Genomic DNA, 19034 nt, shown 5'->3' on the forward strand with positions numbered 1-19034 from the left:
AAACCAGAAGCTCGATTTTAAAAATAGTAGATTAGAGGTTAAATTTCATCAAAATAGAAAATAAAAAAAATACATTTAAGCCTTAAATTTATATTAGATCTCATTAGCAATAAATGGGTAGGTTGTGAATTTGTACAAATAATCAGAAACTATTGTATCAATGCACTATGATAAATTAGTTATTAATTACTATTGTATCAATGCTTAAGAATATAATTTCCCCCTTGAACAGAGAAAATATTGTGTTATCAGTGTAGTCTGCCTGTCAAAAGGCCTAGATTAAAGAGACTGATTTCTTTTCCCTTGGCTTCTTCATTCTCAACTTCATCTTCATCAGAAACTGACCAATTGTAAGGAAGCTTGATTTTAGGCTCAACTTTTCTGCTTCTTTGACCTACATTCTCAATGAACGGCATAGGAAGCTGTGTTTCCGATGTCCTTTTTAAACCCTTCTTGGTTAGCACGCGAAACCCCCATTTCTTCATAATCAAACCATGGCCATCCTCGCCTGCTTTAAACGTGATCTGTGCTCCTGTTTTCACAAAATGGCAGTGTTCACGAGAGATATAGATTACCCAAATATAATTTGTGCCAGCCTTCTCATATCGTTCCAAACTTAGTGGCATTTCAAAGCATTCTTCTGTGTGTTTGCTTTCGAAGGAAAGACAAAAAGGATATGGTAGTGGCGAGAAGTGAATACGATATGGAAAACCAGATATTGTGGGGGGATTACCTATTTGAAATACCACACAAAAGGCAAAACCAACCCAGTCAACATGCATATTAGATTTCTTTATCCTTATTATGGAACCTTTCTCAAACTTGTAATCGAACCACTCTGGAATCGAAGGATTACCATGCAAATCAATATACTTACTATGAAAAGGAAGAACAATGTCAAAGCCACATCGGAAGTGACGAGGCTCCTGGAACCAGAAGAAAAAAGATGTAGGTATATCAGAGGTAAAGAGATATGTACAAGGGAAGACATTCAAAGTGCACATCCCAACTTGATAAATAATGACCAGTGGACTAATGTGCAGTCAAAAATAAATATAATCATAACATGATTACTGGAGCAACATTGTTAAACATAATTTGAAGTATAGACGAGTCTAGAATTAGTTAGAGTTTTCATAGTATCTATGTAAAAATCTAAAAGTGCTTTAATTTTGAAAAACTAGATTACTAGAAGTTTTAATTAGGAAGGTCCTAGATGTAAGTCTACAGTTTTCTAAATGTACCTATAAATACTTAATGGTTTTGCCCTTTTCGTATGAAATAAATAGTGACCGACAGACAAACTGAAGAGAGAGATAGGACGGTATGCACCTTAAATAGTCTTTTTAGCCATTTAAATGGAACCCCCGGATTCTCACAAGAGAACAAGTGTTTAGTCAACTTGGGACAATCGTAAATATATAATCCAGACCTATGATCACGGGATCCAGATGTTGTTTTAAAATATCTTCCCACTGAATCTGATTGACCACTCTTTGTTGGGAGCTTTGGCAATTTTTCGAGTCTGTGACAATGTGACAAGTTTAAATATGCTAGATTGGAAAGCCTCTTGAAGGTAGAAGGAAGTGTAGTAAAGTGATTTCCCTGTAGATTTAGCCTTTCTAAACTCTTTAATTCTCCTATAGAATCAGGTAATACAGAAATATTGCAAAAGCTCAAGTCCAGAAAAATCAATGACTCCAGAGGAGAAGTAGAATTCACGGTGCGTGGCAGGGGCAGAGCCTTAAAGCTCCTGCAGCCGCATAGATCCAGAGTCGTAAGAGATGTCATATTATCAAAGATGTTAGGTATTGGAAACAGCTTTGTGCAGTCTCTTAAACTTAAGAATCTAAGCTTTGTAAGAGTCCCAATAGATTCATGGATCTTGGATAAACTTTTACATCGATCCATATCAAGATACTCGAGATTTGATGCTCCTGTGAAATCTGGAGTCTTTCCCAATCCTATGCAACCAGAGAGACGCAGAACTCTGAGAGACCATACTCTTGATACACTGCCGAAATCGAGGCAGGTGAGACTGGTACAGTTCTGCAAACTCAAGAATACAAGTTCTGTAAGAAGTCCAACTGATGGATGCACCTGCAACAAGTTTATGCATCCTGTAAAATCTATCCGCTCAAGATTTTGGATCCCTTCAAAACTTGGAGTTGTCCTGAGATTTTTTGAGTTGCTCAAGTCCATCCTTTTCAAACAAGGAAGTCGCTGTGATGGGAAAATTAGCCATTGACATGTTAGTATGTTCTATTAAGAAGTCAATTTCACCAACTCTAATATGCTCTCAAAATGAATAGGAAAAAAAAAAAAACTTTATGTAGCCTTACTTGCACTACGACAATCATTTTTTTTTCCTTGTCGACTCGGCCATACCATAATGTCATGTAAGTTTACTTTTATTGATATGGTAAACAAATGTGAAGAAAATGGTTTAATTTTTTTTTTGTAAACGAAGAATTTATGCGTGTAAATGTGGAGACTAATCCCTTGAGATATCCATTTAAGGGCTTGCCCTTTCCCAAACGTAAGTTCTTCCATACACATCAGCCAGGGATCAAATCTCCAACTGAATGGTTATGGGACTCAAATATGTACTACTTGTCTTTATATCTAAAATACTTATTTATTCTGAGGAGAAAATACCTGAATACCTTCCCATAGTTGTTTGATGTTGCTGTCAGGCATATTCAATTCGACCAGGTCATGTAGCTGAATATTTGATGGCAAAGAATCGAAAGGATAACCATTCCACGAAAGATAACATAAAGAATTAGAAAGAAATATGGGCTCTCCTGAAAAATTCTTATGGCACAATATGAGCAGTTTCAGGTGTCCGAGCTTTGATAAATCTTCAGCCCTCAACTTATTGAATTCAGAACCATCTTCCCTTTGATCTAGAACTATAGCTTTAACTTCTATTGGTGCTTTCTGAAGAATTAACAAGCATATAAGAAAACGGAATAAAAAAGTAAACAGTTTGAAATTGAATTTGTCTTGCAGCATTATAATGTCTGAATTTTGGAGTCTTTCGAGCTCTTCAGTTGGCCTTGAATAGAGGTTATCAGAAACTTTTGTTGGAAACTGATTCTCAAAGGTTGGTAGGTTGATCTAAGTTGGATTTCCTTCGAATCATCTTTTGCCTAGTTTGGTTAATTTGATTTGGGAATTGAACTCTAAACACTGAATGTTTAGGATAACTCATGTACAAGGGAAAGTAACTAAGTAATCCTAGTTTGGTTAATTTGATTTGGGAATGTTTAGCTGATAGAACAACTTCTGCTATTCTTTGGAGCTAGGAATCCATGTTTATGATGACCCACCTTTTTGTATTTCTTTTCGCATGCAAGACAAGGATAGCTTTGGCCTTTTTTGTGATATTTTAGTGTAATTGGCTTTATGCCATCTTTTCATCATAAAAATATTCAATCACAAGAGGTTAGCAAGGGCATCAAGACAACACCTCATATCTAGCAAGTCTCAAGCGCGAACCCTCACTATCTTCTTATAGCGAGGTAAATGTAAGTGGTTTTTAAATTCATATCTTTTCCCTGTCTTGACCCCCCAGAAAATGTTAAATAGATCCTCTTTGCTAGAAATATAAATTGTATTCTTTGTAAATAGAATTTTTTTAAAAAAAAATGCAAAAATCATAGAATCCATTTGGAAAGATATGTTACCATTTCTGTCATCATCACACGATGGAAATCCCGGTAAAGCCACAGCCTACTCCAGAATTCTGGCTCATTGGGATGTTGTCCCTGAACAATTTGCTTCCCCAACTCTTGCAACATTCCATGCATATGAATTTCATTGTTTCTAATTGTTATCAGCGATTTTTCAGCAATAAGTGGAATTCCAATATCAGGGTGCAATCCACAAGCATCGAGAATTCCACTTACATAATCTGCCTTCTCCCCTTTAAAGAAACAAGCGATATGCAAAAATATTTCTCTCTCTCTTGGCTCTAGTCCCTCAAAACTTATCCGAAGCACTTTCATAATTCTTTTTTCCAATGGGTTATTCCGCAATCCATCCAAGGTAGCTCTCCACTGTGTGGCATTTCGGGTACATAAAAAAGAACCCATTACTCTAATTGCTAATGGAAGACCTTGAGCATATTTTAGTACCTGGGGAATCAGCTCTGAAAAAGTGCTGCTTGAATTATCACTTTTGAAGGCTTTTCTATGCAGAAGATCAAGAGCTTCACTATCACTCATCAATTGAGCCTCATAAACTACATCCGCCCCATACTCTTTAAGAATATGCTCATCTCTAGTAGTTATGATTATTCTACTTCCTCCACAAAGCAATTTCGGATTTATATGCAGTTCCTGTAATTGCTCAATTTGATCTCATCAAGAACTACGAGGAGTTTTATGTTGTGTAGTCTATTTCTTACAATTTGGGATATTTCGGAAGGACTGTATGCCTCTAGATTCTTTTCTCTTATAGTTTGATGAAGAATTTGTTTCTGCAGAGCAACACAGCCGCCATCTCTATAAGTTTCGCTAACCTTTTCGATAAAGCAACAAGCGTTAAACTGATATGAGATTCTGTCATACAAGACCGTCACAAGGGTTGTCTTTCCTATTCCACCCATCCCCCGTATTCCTAAAACGCGAAAACCATCGTCAGCCGACCTTACCTTTAAAAGCCTTTCTAAGGCTTCTACACGAGGTTGTATTCCAATAAGGTCATCAACAAAACCTGAGAATTTATGACCAAGTGAATTTATTACTTCCTGAACAATTTTTTCAATCTCTTCAAACTCGGGCCTGAAAGAGAATACAAAAGTTATATAACTAAATTATCACCTAAGAAAACAAGTAAAAAACATAGAGAAATTGTTGGTGATTTCCAAAATAATGGAATCACTTTAAATCAAAAGTTGTAACTCTTCATGGGAATCATTCATATACATTGGAACTTTTCGCAAAGAGATGCTTAATGAACATTTGCATTGATTCAAATGTATATGGTTATAACCTTTGGTAAAAGGGTGCTTAATGAACCATAACATTGATTCAAGTGTATATGATCATAATCTTTGGCAAATGGGTGCTTAATGAATCATAGCATTGATTCAAGTCAAAGGGGTGTTTTCTCTCATGTGAAGAGTCATATAATGCACTATAAATGTTTGGCATTTGGGCATTAGTTGGACACACAGAGAAAGAACAACAACACACAATTTTGGACAGAATTTTGTTACATTAATAACACAATTCTTCATCATTCTCTTACTCTAAATCATCCATCAATTCTCTAATGCATGAGTGAATTGCTGGAACCATAAATCTGTAAAATACTGTTAGGAGATACGCTTGGTGTGGTTGTGCAATACACGTCAAGGAACTCATAGTATCCTGAAGGGGATTCGCCGGTCATTCCTTATTGCATCCAATATACAATTATTGGTGGAGGCGAATCGAACCTAAAGGTTAGTATGGCAACCCCATACGCTTTGAGTTTACATGCATAACTATTAAACTTTTCAGGTTTCAAGTGCAGCAGCCTCTTCCCAACAATCAAGATATACAACAAATCTTTGGAATTTATGTACACACTTCATCATAGTCATCTTCATCATCTTCTTGGTCAAGTTATTGCAGCAGACCCCCAACACAAGTTCCAACAATCTTTAGGTTCGATTATGATTTACTTGTGATTAAAGGCTGCAATTTTTGGGAGAGATGAAAGCTTACATTTTCATCCATGACTACGGTGAACGGTAAACAAATTCCATTTATGAATATATGTCGTGGAAATTTATGGATAAATATTTCATATGTGATGTGTTTATGTTAAATTTACATGTGGTTGTAGATAATATATGCATGATAAATTTTGATATGTATGAAATTTATTGTTTGAAATCCATTTGATGTTAATTTGAACATGAGATAATGTGCATATAAGTGATTACCTATTATGAAATATTTGGTGTTCTAAATGCATGTGTATAGTATCTAAGTAAATATGAATATGTTAGATTTAACATGTGGTGACATATATATACATGATTTAGAAATTGTTCAAGTATATGAATTTTGATGAGTATAGTAATATGTTAAGAATGTTTAAACACTATTTTATTTATGAAAGTAGTGTAGATAAATTGTCAAAATATCAAGTGGTTGCTTTAATGATATTATTTACTTTGTGTAAGAAATTATTATCATTAATATTGTGTTAATATTATATATACATGATAATATGAAAAGTAATGGTTAATTTCTTGTTTATCATGATATTAAAATAATTTGGGTATGTTTTGAATTATTGTATGTTGATATATGTTCATGGAAGAAAGTCATAGAGAATATTAATGATTTTGGTTCATTGTTTATTTTCTTATGTGATTGTTTATTGATATTTAACATTGAACATATTTAAACATAAACTTGAATTTAACACAATGAATTTATGATATATGTATTAGTTATATGATAACTAAAATCAAAATGTTTGTGTTATATTTAATTTTATGTGGAGTATATGACTTACATGTTTAATCCCATCTTATGAAGTTTGGTTATGACATTTTTTTATGATCAAATTTTATTTTGCTATGTATGTTTAATGCATTCAATGTATGATATATCTTGGATAGATATAAAAGAAAAGTTGAAGTTCAAATTGAAATGCATGTTAAATATTGTTATAGCAAAGGTGTAATGACATAAAAGTTTGTGCATTATTACAATATACTCGAATTGACAATGGTGTCATGGTTTGATGATAGTTGGTGAATACTATCAAGAGTATATAAGTCAATCCATAGACATAGCTACGAGAATACAAAATCTATGTGAAGAATTGAATATTCAAAGTTTATAAAAGTTAAAAGAAAATCTTGCAATTATTTGACGAAATGATTGACAAGGAATGATGTCTTTGGAAATGATGTTGAATACATTGAAGACATTATTAGGGATGTGGTACAAACCCAAATCTAATTGATTACCAATGGTGGAAACTCAACCCACACTTGAGTAGCATCAAGTCTTGGGTTCAATGGTGAAAGTACACTATTAGAGTAATTGAAGTACTTGACAATAGATAACATCCCAAGGGGAAAAAGTACTTGGACCATAAGAAGAAAAAGGGTAGGATGAGGTTTTCCTCTTAATGGACATATAGCATATATTTGCTGGAATGCATACTTATGGGGCATTTCCGATATAGTCTACCTATGTGAGAATGAAGTTTGGCCGCTTCACGGAGTTCAAGGGTTTGCTCTTAAATTCTCATGAAAAGAGATATATGACACAAGGCCTTTTTAATGTGTCATTTTACAAGTCTCTTTATCAATGGTACCGAGATTCTATGTGTAAGTTATGCACACTTGTTCTAATGAATAGTTGGTTCAAAGCTTGCCTACCATACTATTTGGGAATGAGCGAAAACTTAACTTACTAAGTAATGGTTCAAATCGCGAGATACCATTATCTGAAGGCATGGAATTTCCGGATTTATGTGATTTAGTATTTTGAAAATGGTGGGGGATTGTTGGTGATTTCCAAAATAATGGAATCACTTTAAATCAAAAGTTGTAACTCTTCATGGGAATCATTCATATACATTGGAACTTTTCGCAAAGAGATGCTTAATGAACATTTGCATTGATTCAAATGTATATGGTTATAACCTTTGGTAAAAGGGTGCTTAATGAACCATAACATTGATTCAAGTGTATATGATCATAATCTTTGGCAAATGGGTGCTTAATGAATCATAGCATTGATTCAAGTCAAAGGGGTGTTTTCTCTCATGTGAAGAGTCATATAATGCACTATAAATGTTTGGCATTTGGGCATTAGTTGGACACACAGAGAAAGAACAACAACACACAATTTTGGACAGAATTTTGTTACATTAATAACACAATTCTTCATCATTCTCTTACTCTAAATCATCCATCAATTCTCTAATGCATGAGTGAATTGCTGGAACCATAAATCTGTAAAATACTGTTAGGAGATACGCTTGGTGTGGTTGTGCAATACACGTCAAGGAACTCATAGTATCCTGAAGGGGATTCGCCGGTCATTCCTTATTGCATCCAATATACAATTATTGGTGGAGGCGAATCGAACCTAAAGGTTAGTATGGCAACCCCATACGCTTTGAGTTTACATGCATAACTATTAAACTTTTCAGGTTTCAAGTGCAGCAGCCTCTTCCCAACAATCAAGATATACAACAAATCTTTGGAATTTATGTACACACTTCATCATAGTCATCTTCATCATCTTCTTGGTCAAGTTATTGCAGCAGACCCCCAACACAAGTTCCAACAGAAATATGTTAATGTTGAATATGGCTTATATATACAAGACACTGAAGAAGACAAGGTACGGTTCAGAGGTAATATGTTGTAAATTGAATTGTAGCAGTGGTACTCTATATATATATATATGAGTTAGGATCCGTTGACAGCAGGTGTAAGTCAAAAGACTTACACCAAATCTTAACCATTAAATTTATTTGATCACACGGTTAAAAATATAGCAACAAAGGAAACAATAAGAACACATTACACTAGATCACCAAAAAGACTTCCATCATGTTGAACATAAACACCACCATTGCATAACTAGCTTGAATCACTGTATCAGTTTATTCTTGCCCAATCATCGATTAATTCACAGCTATAAACATCATGTTCTTTGATTGAATATCTTTCTACTAATTAAGCTACACATGATTCCACACTTGAAACTCATGTGACCTAATTCTCTGGTTTGTGTCAACGTTTTCCTTTTCCAAGAAAGTATTGATTTTCACAATTCCAATTGTTCCTTTCACAAGTGCAAAGTGACAAAAAAACTCCCAATAAAAGATTTAACCACCGTTCAATTTTTTAATTGAAATAAAATTGGGCCAATCTCTCTATAAATACTGATTCTAAGAAAAGGGTAACAATCGATGCATTTTTTTTCCAAGAGTTCTTGATTTTACCGTGAAAATATGTAGTATGCAAAGGATCCAATGTTTTAGAGGATAATTGTTTTCTTGTCAATGGCAGATTGGTGTGATGGGGAGAGGTTAACCAGGGAAGAAGAAGATCTTACGATCAATTTAATTTTGTGATCCATGTGTTCTTATTGTTTCCTTTGTTGATATATTTTTAACCGTGTGATCAAATAAATTTAATGGTTGAGATTTGGGTGTGTTTGGTTTGCAAATCAGTAAGTACTGGACGGAACAGTACAAGACAGAACACACCACAAGACAGAACAGCACAGGATAATTTTTTTATGGCAATAAGTAATTTTATGTTTTATACGATTTTTGGGGGACAAAATGCTATTTTGGTATTTTATACAACTTGTACGTGGGACAAAAAGTTGTGTTGTGGTTTGGTGAGGGACAAAAATATGAGTTTTTGTCCTGTCCTTTGCCTCCAGTTTGTCCTGTACCTGAAACAGTTTTACAAATCAAACACTGGACAACTAGAGTTGTTCTGTCCTGTCCTTCGTTTTTTAGCAAATCAAACGCACTGGTGTAAGTCTTTTGACTTACATCTGGTCAACGGATTGGTGGTGGCCGGAGTTTGAACCCCGGACCTTGCATATATTTATGCATTGTCCTTACCAACTGAGCTAAGCTCATGAGGACATATATATGTATACATATACATATATATATATGTATACATATCTATGTGTGTGTGTGTGTGTGTATATATATGTATATGTATGTATATATATATATGTATGTATCTATATGTGAAACCCTAATTTTCATCATAGTAATACAAACGAAATTGTAGCTGCTCTATAGTCGTAGAGGTTGACACCATTGGCCGAACTACGTTAACAAAGTTCGATCATGTACATTGTCTTTTACTATCGTTTTCTTTATAATCTTCTGTTACGGGTTGTTCTAACAGTTAAGATGATATAATTAAAAAAGGGGAATTAGTCACTTTAGTCCCTGAATGGGAAAAGAGTAGTCACTTTAGTCCCTGAATGCAGAGAAATTGCAAAACAGTCCCTGAATGTAAACTCTGTTGGTCAATTTCAAGGACTAAAGTGACTAACGGAGTCTACATTCAGGGACTAAATTGACTACGGGAGTCTGCATTCAGGGACTAAATTGACTAACCGAGTCTACATTCACGGACTATTTTGCAATTTATCTGCATTCAGGGACTTAAGTGACGACTCCTTTCCTATTCAGGGACTAAAGTGACTAATCTCCCAATTAAAAAAAGTGCAATTTGCATCCATCTAAAAGAAAGAATAAGAAAATTACAATTTGCAAGTGAAAAATACTATTGAACACCATACTGAATTCTTGTTAAGTAAAACAACAAAGAAAATAACTTACTTATCCCGGACATCCCAACCAGATGATCCAGCCAAACAGGTCATAGCTCTTTTCCAGTATTTAACTTTGTTTTCAGATTGCTCGGTGTGTAAAGCAAAAGCACTCTCATAAACACCCTTTTGTTTTCGTATATCAGACGGAGCAACATCATAAAAAACAGGGAAAACAGTTTGTTTGAACTTGGTGTGGCATTTAGCAATTGCAGCCATTTCATCCAAACACCATGTTGATGAAGCATAGTCTTTTGAGAAGATAATTATAGAAACTCTTGATTGTTGAATTGCACGTAGAAGTTGAGTTGAAATAGAACGACCTTTGTTGAGCTGTGCATCATCCTTGAAAGTGAAAATACCTTTTCTAATGAGATGAGCATAGAGATGATCAACAAAAGTGTTGCGTGTGTCAGAACCTCTGAAACTGATAAACACATCATATCTATACCTTTGGATGAGGCTGTTGTTGCTATTAGAAGAAGAATCCTTTTTCTTTCTTTTTTTTGAATAATTAGAAGAAGGATCCTTTGAAGAACTACAACTTGATAGATCCCAACACTGTTGGTTAGGCATCTTACGTAATAATACCTATCTGCTATAAGATATGAAAGAAACAATCTCTGAATTTTTCTGAATCGTTTGATGATGATTTCTTCTCTTCAAGGAAGACAAATTCCCATACAGTACTGGCTGATAGGATAGCTTTATGAAAACATAACATAAACAACAATGTTATGTGAGCATCTTGTAGGACCCACCCACGGCATGTGGGTCGTCCATCCCAATCAATAAGGCACATGCAATGTTTATTGACTCCACATACGCGTTTCACACTACTCATTCCGGGGTAGCACTTTGGTGCCATTAATGGCACCGAGCCATTAAATCTGGGCTACACAAATACATTGTCATTGTATCTGGACCACACAACACATTTATCTTGGTGTCATTAATGACACCAAAGTGCTACCCCTCATTCCGTCGTTCGTTCGTACTTTAAAATATAGTATTTGAAAAGAAGTAGTAGTTCTCACGAGAAATACTAGCATATTTCCTGGTCAACCAACTTGGCAAACATACAGTTTTTAATTTTGAACTTTAATTTACTAGAAAATTATTCCAGACTATTTCCGGGAGGGCGGGTATAGGGAATACTTTCCTACCATAAGAAAGTTGATTTTTACCGTTTGATTAGAGAGGAACACTGATTTAATCCTAGTCTACTCACACTATATTTATTTCCATTCTCTATCACTATGTCTTCAACCTCCTCCTTAAGTACTGATTTTTCAAGATCTCTAAATTTTCACTCACACCTCCACTAGAGTACTGGCATAACAAACAGTGATGGAAATGGGATGCCCAACGCAAACTATATTTCATTGGTATTCAGATCTATAGTTGTGGTGTTGTTGATCTTAGTTTTTATTTTTTATTTTTCTTCTTGTTGTTGTGGTGTTGATTTGAAATTGGAAATTGAAGACACTCAAATCTAGTTCATTGTAATATCATTCTTGGTAAAATCAATTATGCTATTTTTTTAATTTAGGTTTATAAAATAACTAATTTATTGATTTAATTTAATTAAATAACGAAGAAGATGATTAAGAAGAAGGAATCAAATCCATCCTTCCAAAAAAAAAAATCAAACCCAGTAATCTTTAAAATCAAACCCAGTAATTTTTTTCATGCAAATTTTCTGAGATTTTGAACTCATGGACATGAAGAATTGAAGATGGTGATTTTATTTTTCTGGTGGTAGAGAAGGGGAGAGAACCGGGGGCTTGAAGATATTGCAAAATCTTTATGGCATAGAGATTGAATTGTAGAGGATCTGATGTTGAGTGACCATGATAAAATTAGTGTTCCTCTCTAATCAAACTGTAAAAATCAACTTTCCTATGGTGGGAAAGTATTCCCCATACCCACCCTAAATGCCACCTATTTCCTGTCCTTTGTTTTTAACATTTCCAATAATTGTTAACTTTTATCATTGGACGAGAATCTCAAAGCTAACATATCTAGATTTTTTTTTTTAAAATGTTTTATTCGGTTTATCTCCTTTTGCGTTGAAATTTGAAGTATATTCCCATTCCCATTTCTTTTTGAGGAATGATATCTAGACAATAAACAATTTTTGTGATGTTATGAAATCAATCTAAAGTATTGTACGATATTGTACAACATAGAAGAGTTGAGAGAAAGGGATAAAGAAAAGGTCAAAAAACAAAAGAGAGTATATTATATTACTTCTCAAGTGTATCTTTGCATCAAAACATGAGTCTTATTTATAGGATACAAATAACCAAGTGAATGATCACATGCAATCAAAGAGCACTAACAATTCATTCACTAATTAAAGTTATAAGAATTTGAAAGATCAAGAATGGACATCCACCAACTTTATTATTCATAACACTTCACTTGGATGTCCAACAAGGATATGCCTCATTAAAACCTTACTAGAGAAAAATTCAATGGGAAAAAAAATTTAGTGAAGGAAAAAGAGTACAACATCCTTTTGTGTCATAATCTGCTTCATTAAAAACCTTACCAGGAAAACCCAGTGGATAAAACCACGGTTAAGAGAAAAAGAGTGCATGACACATTTTTGTCTCCCCCTCATAAGACAACAAATAAGTTTAAATAATCTTTTATACTAGTTACTCAAAATCTTTACTTGGCGATAATTCAGAAGAAAGATATGATCTATCTCCATACTCTTCTCCAAATTAGAGGCTCTTGAGATATCTTCATATTTAGTTGTTGAAAGAACCTCCTTTAGAAAACCGCAAGTTTCTTGTATGTATAAAATCATAATCTTTAATAAAAAGCATTCTCCACTTCCTTGATGCAGTGTTAGCATTTTCAAACGATTGGGTAATATTGTTCTTTCTCTAAGATACAAAGTGTGTGCTTGACTTGCTGCAATATCTGTATTTACTAATATTGACAAAACTACAATACCACGATATATATATATATATATATATATATATATATATATATATATATATATATATATATATATATATATATATATATATATATATATAATAAGCAAAATACATTAGTGTAACGCCTGTTTCGATTATTTAATTATTTCATAGTGATCCTTGATGAAATACATCTGCACATCAAGAGGACCCTTCTTACAAATGGGTGGAAAATCCTTCATGAGATCAGACTTAGCACTGGATTCACTTAAGTCAGTAATGAGCTTGGTGGCTTTGCTGATCAGTTTCATGTGCTTGAGGGTATGAGCATTAATGAACTTCCCAGTCTTAGTGTCAAGCTGCTCGTCTAAGAAGGCTTCTACACTACTGAGTCTGTCCAAAATCCCTCATTGATAAAAAATTTCTGATAAGAGCCTTCCATAAGGTACCCAACATCTTTTCTCCAACTGACTCTTTAACAGATTATCAATCAAATACTTGAAAATGTATTTGGGCACATTCACCTTTTCCTTCTTGATGAAGTGCTGAAGAAGGACTTTATGCCCCAATGAAGGTTAATCACCTGAACCTTTTGGAAGCAGATTCTCATTCTGAATCTTCAGAAGCAGCTTCTTTTCTATGCTTAAGTCAGCATACTTTCCTGCCTTCTTGGAGTTGTACAAGGCCATGTTTACGTTTTCTTTCCAGAAGCCTTCTTTAGCACTTGAAATGTATATCGCTGAATATTTGCCAGAAGCTTCTAATTGGAGTACAGATGCTATCTTCCATTCTGTAATGATTACAGGGATTCCACAGATGCTTGATCTGATTTCAGTGCCAGTAAATGGTTCAAGTCTCATTTCTTCTCTAGTCTTCCCTTTCAGACTAGGATTAAGTAAAACCTTCTCCTCCTCTTCAGCTTCTGAAGCAACTTTATCATACACCGATGCTCTTACCCAAAAGTGCCTAACCAAAGCTTCGTATGTTGGTCCATTCAACATTTTGAAGTATGGCATGAGACCTTGCTCTTCGTAGAAACTCCTTATCCAACATCCATGGAAGGATAGAGATTCAAAATCCATAGGATTTTCTATTTGAACCTTTAAATCCCATTCTTCTAGTCCCATGGTTCTTCCTCTAATTTCATAGGCAGGGGCCTCTTGTGAAGTAGATTCTGGAATATCTTGTTGGTTCGAGCTTGATGATGCCATTTGAAGATGATGATGATGATGATGATGATGAAGATGATGATGATGATGATGATGATGATTTAGGGTTCTAGGATAGAGATTGCGCTTACTTCGCAAGAATAGGTTTGAAAGAAGAGTGTTTGTTGTGAAGTGAGTAGTGTGTGAATTGTCAAAGTGTTAAGAGTAAAACGATTACAATTCAAAAGAGACAAACAAACATAACATTAATGACATTGGGGGCGCGTGAAAGTACTTTCAAAGCTTTTAAATCATCACTGCCCTTTTAAGTTACACACCAATACAGATAAGCCACGTCAGAAGTTCTCAAAGTAACTGCCAAGTTAGTGGGCCAGTGTTACTGCAAAAAGTAACTTCCAGCGTTTCCACTAACTCTACTATTCAGAAGCACAAAATCCAGCTTCTGGACTTCAGATGCTGACGTCATCATCATAAGCACATTTTCCTCAGAACCTCAATAAAGAGCTTCTGATGTACCATGGCTTCTGAACTGACTTCAGAACCTAAAATCCTATTCAGGAGCAAGCAAGCTTTTAATCAGACACAAATTGCATGTTCAAAATCCAATTGCCTGAAATGTATTTTGCTTCTGCTGTAGACATAGCAATAGTTGTTTGTCTTTTGCTAGCCCAGGATATAAGATTATCACCCAAAAATTGACAATTGTCACTAGTTGACTTTCTTTCAATCCTATCACCAGCATAGTCAGCATCACATAATCCAATTAGCTTATAATCTAAGGATTTCCTATAAAGGAGTCCAAGATTAGTTGTTCCTTTCAAATACTTGAAGATTCTCTTGACAACAGTCAAATGAGATTCTCTAGGATCTGATTGGAATCTTGCACACAAGCATACACTGAATAAAATATCTGGCCTAGATGCAGTGAGGTATAACAAAGAACCAATCATACCTCTGTATAGCTTCTGATCTACTTTACCTCTTTCATCTTCTTTGCTTAAGGTGCACGTAGGATGCATTGGAGTGTTCATCACTATACAATCTTCAAGCTTGAACTTCTTCAGAAGCTCCTTTGTGTATTTTGATTGATGAACATAGACTCCATCTTTACATTGATTGATTTGAATGCCCAGGAAGAACTTCAGCTCTCCCATCATGCTCATTTCAAATTCATCCTGCATTAACTTAGAAAATTCCTTGCAAAGAGATGCATTAGTAGAACCAAATATTATATCATCAAATATGCATTAGTAAACCTTGAATACATCTCCTCAATAGTTTCATTATCCTTCATCTTGAACAACTCATACTGATGAACTAACATAAGAGCTTTTGCTTCTTTGACCTTCTTGCTACCTTCATAATTTGAACAGAGAGAAGCAAACATAGCTTTAGCAGTGGACTTGTCACTCATCTTCATGTACTCTGCTTTAGGAATAGCAGTGACAAGTGCTCCTCTGATAATATGATGCTTCTTGTAGAGTTTCTTCTGAGCAGGAGTATATTTCTTTCTATCAACAGCAGCTCCTTCTTCATCAAGAACCAAGTCACCAACACCTTCTTCCAGTATGTCTCATAGTTCTTCATCTAAACTCATGACAAAACTATAGAAGTTGGTTTTCCACCAAGAAAATTCTTCAGGGTCTCCATTGAACTTAGGACTCTTTCCTACGCTGGATTTCTTGTTGTTGTCATAATCATATGCAACAGTAGTATGGTCAGGCCCAGATCCAGAACCAGATGGTCCACTAGACATGTTTTTCTCAGATCTTGAGCTGTTACACTGTTAGGTGTTATCAACAGAACCAAGGCTCTAGATACCAATTGAAGGTGAGAAAAACACAAGAAGGGGGTTGAATTGTGTTAGATGTTTCTTCGTTTTCTCTAAAACTCAGAACACTTAAGTTCAGAAGCTTGAAGAACTGCTTCTGAAGGGGGTGGTCAAGAGCGTATGCAGCGGAATAAAACAGAGAGAAAGGAAAGAAGAAAGACACAAAGCAATTATACTGGTTCCTTCCACAATCCGAAAGTAGTCCAGTCCCCCTTGCACTTCCAAGGAGATTTCACTAGAATGTAATATCTGATTACAATTGCTCAAGCACACAGCAAGATACTTCCTTTGCTCAAGCACACTTCGCAAGAGTCTTCCTATGCTCAAGAACACAATCAAGAGACTTCTTATGCTCAAGCACAACTGCAAGAGACTTCTAAACAAACAAGATTACAAAGAATAATGTTTGAAGTTGAACACTTGATATACAATCAGAGGTGCTCACAGTACAGATCAGATACAGACTCTAAGACTTAAGAATTTCTAAGATGAGACTTTGAGAAACAAAAATTCTAAGTGAATGCAGAACAATTTCAGCAGAGGTTTGGCACTTGTAAAAATGTTGAGAGTCTTTCGTTCAGCATTACCAAATCTCTAAGTCTTCACTCCTTTATATAGAGGTGTGAAAGAGACGTTGTGAAATTGCCAGCACATCCAAAAGAGTCGTTGTTGAAGCTTGATCTTTCACCAATGATCTTTTGCCTGATTTGGTTGTTGTCCTATGAAGAACCAATTTGAAATCCATTCCCATTGTGAAGGAACATCTTTGCAGGCGTAGCTGTATTCTGGAACCATTTTCTTGTCTTGTAGCGTGGACGCAAAACAGAATAGTGGAGAAGGTGGTTGTACAGTTCGTACATAGTACAATGTCAACGTTTTTGAAGATAAGCTTCCAAAGCCTTCAAATCTTCACCAAAATGACCGTTACAAAGTTCCACTAGTCTTCTGCAGTGTTTTCGAATCCAATAGACAGCTTTTGAAGTGTTGATCCTTGAATCTTCAGCTTGTGGTGATGAGCAGCTTCTGATGAGCTTCAGCTTCTGATGAAGTTGCTTCTGAACTACCCGCTTCTGATAAACTTCTGCTTCTGATGACTTTCAGCATCTGATGACGTCATCATTCTTCAGGAGCACTTTGTCTTCAAGAGCACTTCTCTTCAGACACTTTAAAGCTTCCTTTTCTTGATTCCTTAGCTCTCTATTTGTTCTTCAGAACCTTTATATGATGTAAATTTTTAACTATGGTCCTGTACACTTGAACAAATATTAGCTAGTCCAATTTACAATTTTTAATACCTTGTTATCATCAAAACTCTTTAAGGTTCATTGTTAAACACATTTTGTTCCAACAGTTTCATATATCACTATCAAGTGAGTCATATAAATAAATTGTAACACATCTTTCATATAATTTGAGTCTTTCATGTGCTATTGAACTTAATCAAAAAAGTTCATGAATTCACTTCAGGTGAATATGTTTTTAAAGAATATATGTCTCTTAAAAATAAATGGTATGCATTTACCTATTCATATAAGTGTGTGTGTGTGTGTGTGTTTTTTTTTTTTACCATTCTAATTCCCTTTTCGTGCGAAAAATCATACATATCCATTTAACTTCACACCTTCAAGTGTGTGGACTACGAGTCCAAACAAGGTGTACTTTGTGAAGCGAGTTTGATTTCACTAAATTTGTCTCTTTTCATTTTTAAATATTTTTCATTATCTATAACTTTAATACACTTTAAACCATGATCCTCATCATTACTTACCACGTATAACGTTATATTATATGCAAAAACACGTCAACGTTGACTTCATTTCGGTTCCATCTCATTATATTGAGATCTTTCATTCATAACATAATTTATTAATATTTCATAAGTTTCAGGTACCTGATTAGTTCTTCTGGAACTGAAAAAATCAATTATGTCAGAAAACTCTTTTAGAGTTTCTATATCCTCGTTTGGGTTATCTTTCCTTTAAGCTCTTTTTCTTATTCAAGGTTTTTTATATTTGGAACCGATTGATCTATCATGCTTTAGCCACGATTGAGACTCATTTGTAGTATTAGATTATCCGACATGGACATCTATTCCTATTGGAGCACTGTCAGTTGATATTTGATTTATTTACCTTTGCAAATGAGTTATATCTTGAGGATCAAGACGAGACAATAATATTTTCTTTCAAATAATTTATTTGAACTTCAGGTTCACATTTTCAGCTGCTTATTATCTCCCCCTAATATTGGGAAAACTAATCCATCAATTTATAATCAGCTTTCTGGGCTGTAAATAAGTTGACTCAACACAATTAATGATAGATGAAGATTCATATCAAATATATTTTCCCAATATTCTTTCAAAATCTATCTTAGTGCATTATATTGGAGCAATTGTGATATACACAACACGTCCAATATTCACTTGGATGAGAAATATTAGGCTGTTAACCTGAAACTAATGATAATCTCTACTATATCAATTCTTGACATTATTTTCTCAATTTTGCTACTTTGGGAGCAGATTCAATTGGCAATTTTTTTTTCAATTTTCTTTTGTTCAACTTATACTAAGATCAAATAGATCTTATATATTTCAATTGGGAACAAAGATCTAGTTCTTTGAGAACTCAACCACAAACCTCTATCGACTATGATAAAGGAAACATCAAACTTTGTTAATTAATAACTTTGTTTAAGAGAGTTTGATGCACTATGATAGTAATTAGTTATTAATTTTTTTTGGTTACAT

General features: G+C 34.5%; 3 protein-coding genes across 4 annotated transcripts; all 3 read right to left on the reverse strand.

Moving 5' to 3' along the window:
• Positions 1-74: 74 nt before the first annotated feature.
• Positions 75-11052, reverse strand: LOC146918869 (TMV resistance protein N-like). Of its 2 annotated transcripts, XM_085712109.1 has the most exons (6): positions 10354-11052; positions 3693-4790; positions 2659-2943; positions 1333-2223; positions 878-926; positions 75-733 (listed from the first exon to the last, which is right to left on the reverse strand). In XM_085712109.1, exons 2-6 carry the CDS (start codon positions 4230-4232, stop codon positions 249-251), a joined length of 2250 nt encoding a protein of 749 aa, XP_085568235.1. In that variant the 5' UTR covers positions 4233-4790; positions 10354-11052; the 3' UTR covers positions 75-248. The 2 variants fall into 2 exon arrangements, with proteins under 2 accessions (XP_085568235.1, XP_085568234.1); XM_085712108.1 differs by having other exon boundaries at positions 75-926.
• LOC146918870 (disease resistance protein Roq1-like) lies at positions 4334-10919 on the reverse strand. The gene is made up of 2 exons (XM_085710546.1): positions 10354-10919; positions 4334-4790 (listed from the first exon to the last, which is right to left on the reverse strand). Exons 1-2 carry the CDS (start codon positions 10917-10919, stop codon positions 4334-4336), a joined length of 1023 nt encoding a protein of 340 aa, XP_085566672.1.
• Positions 11053-13437: 2385 nt separating the features above from the next.
• On the reverse strand, positions 13438-14493 carry LOC146918871 (uncharacterized). The gene is made up of 2 exons (XM_085710547.1): positions 13866-14493; positions 13438-13688 (listed from the first exon to the last, which is right to left on the reverse strand). Exons 1-2 carry the CDS (start codon positions 14491-14493, stop codon positions 13438-13440), a joined length of 879 nt encoding a protein of 292 aa, XP_085566673.1.
• Between the last annotated feature and the right edge of the window lie 4541 nt (positions 14494-19034).

Source organism: Medicago sativa, chromosome 5, assembly GCF_051527215.1.
Source record: "Medicago sativa cultivar Bolivia chromosome 5, Bolivia_mono, whole genome shotgun sequence".
Lineage (NCBI taxonomy): Eukaryota > Viridiplantae > Streptophyta > Magnoliopsida > Fabales > Fabaceae > Medicago > Medicago sativa.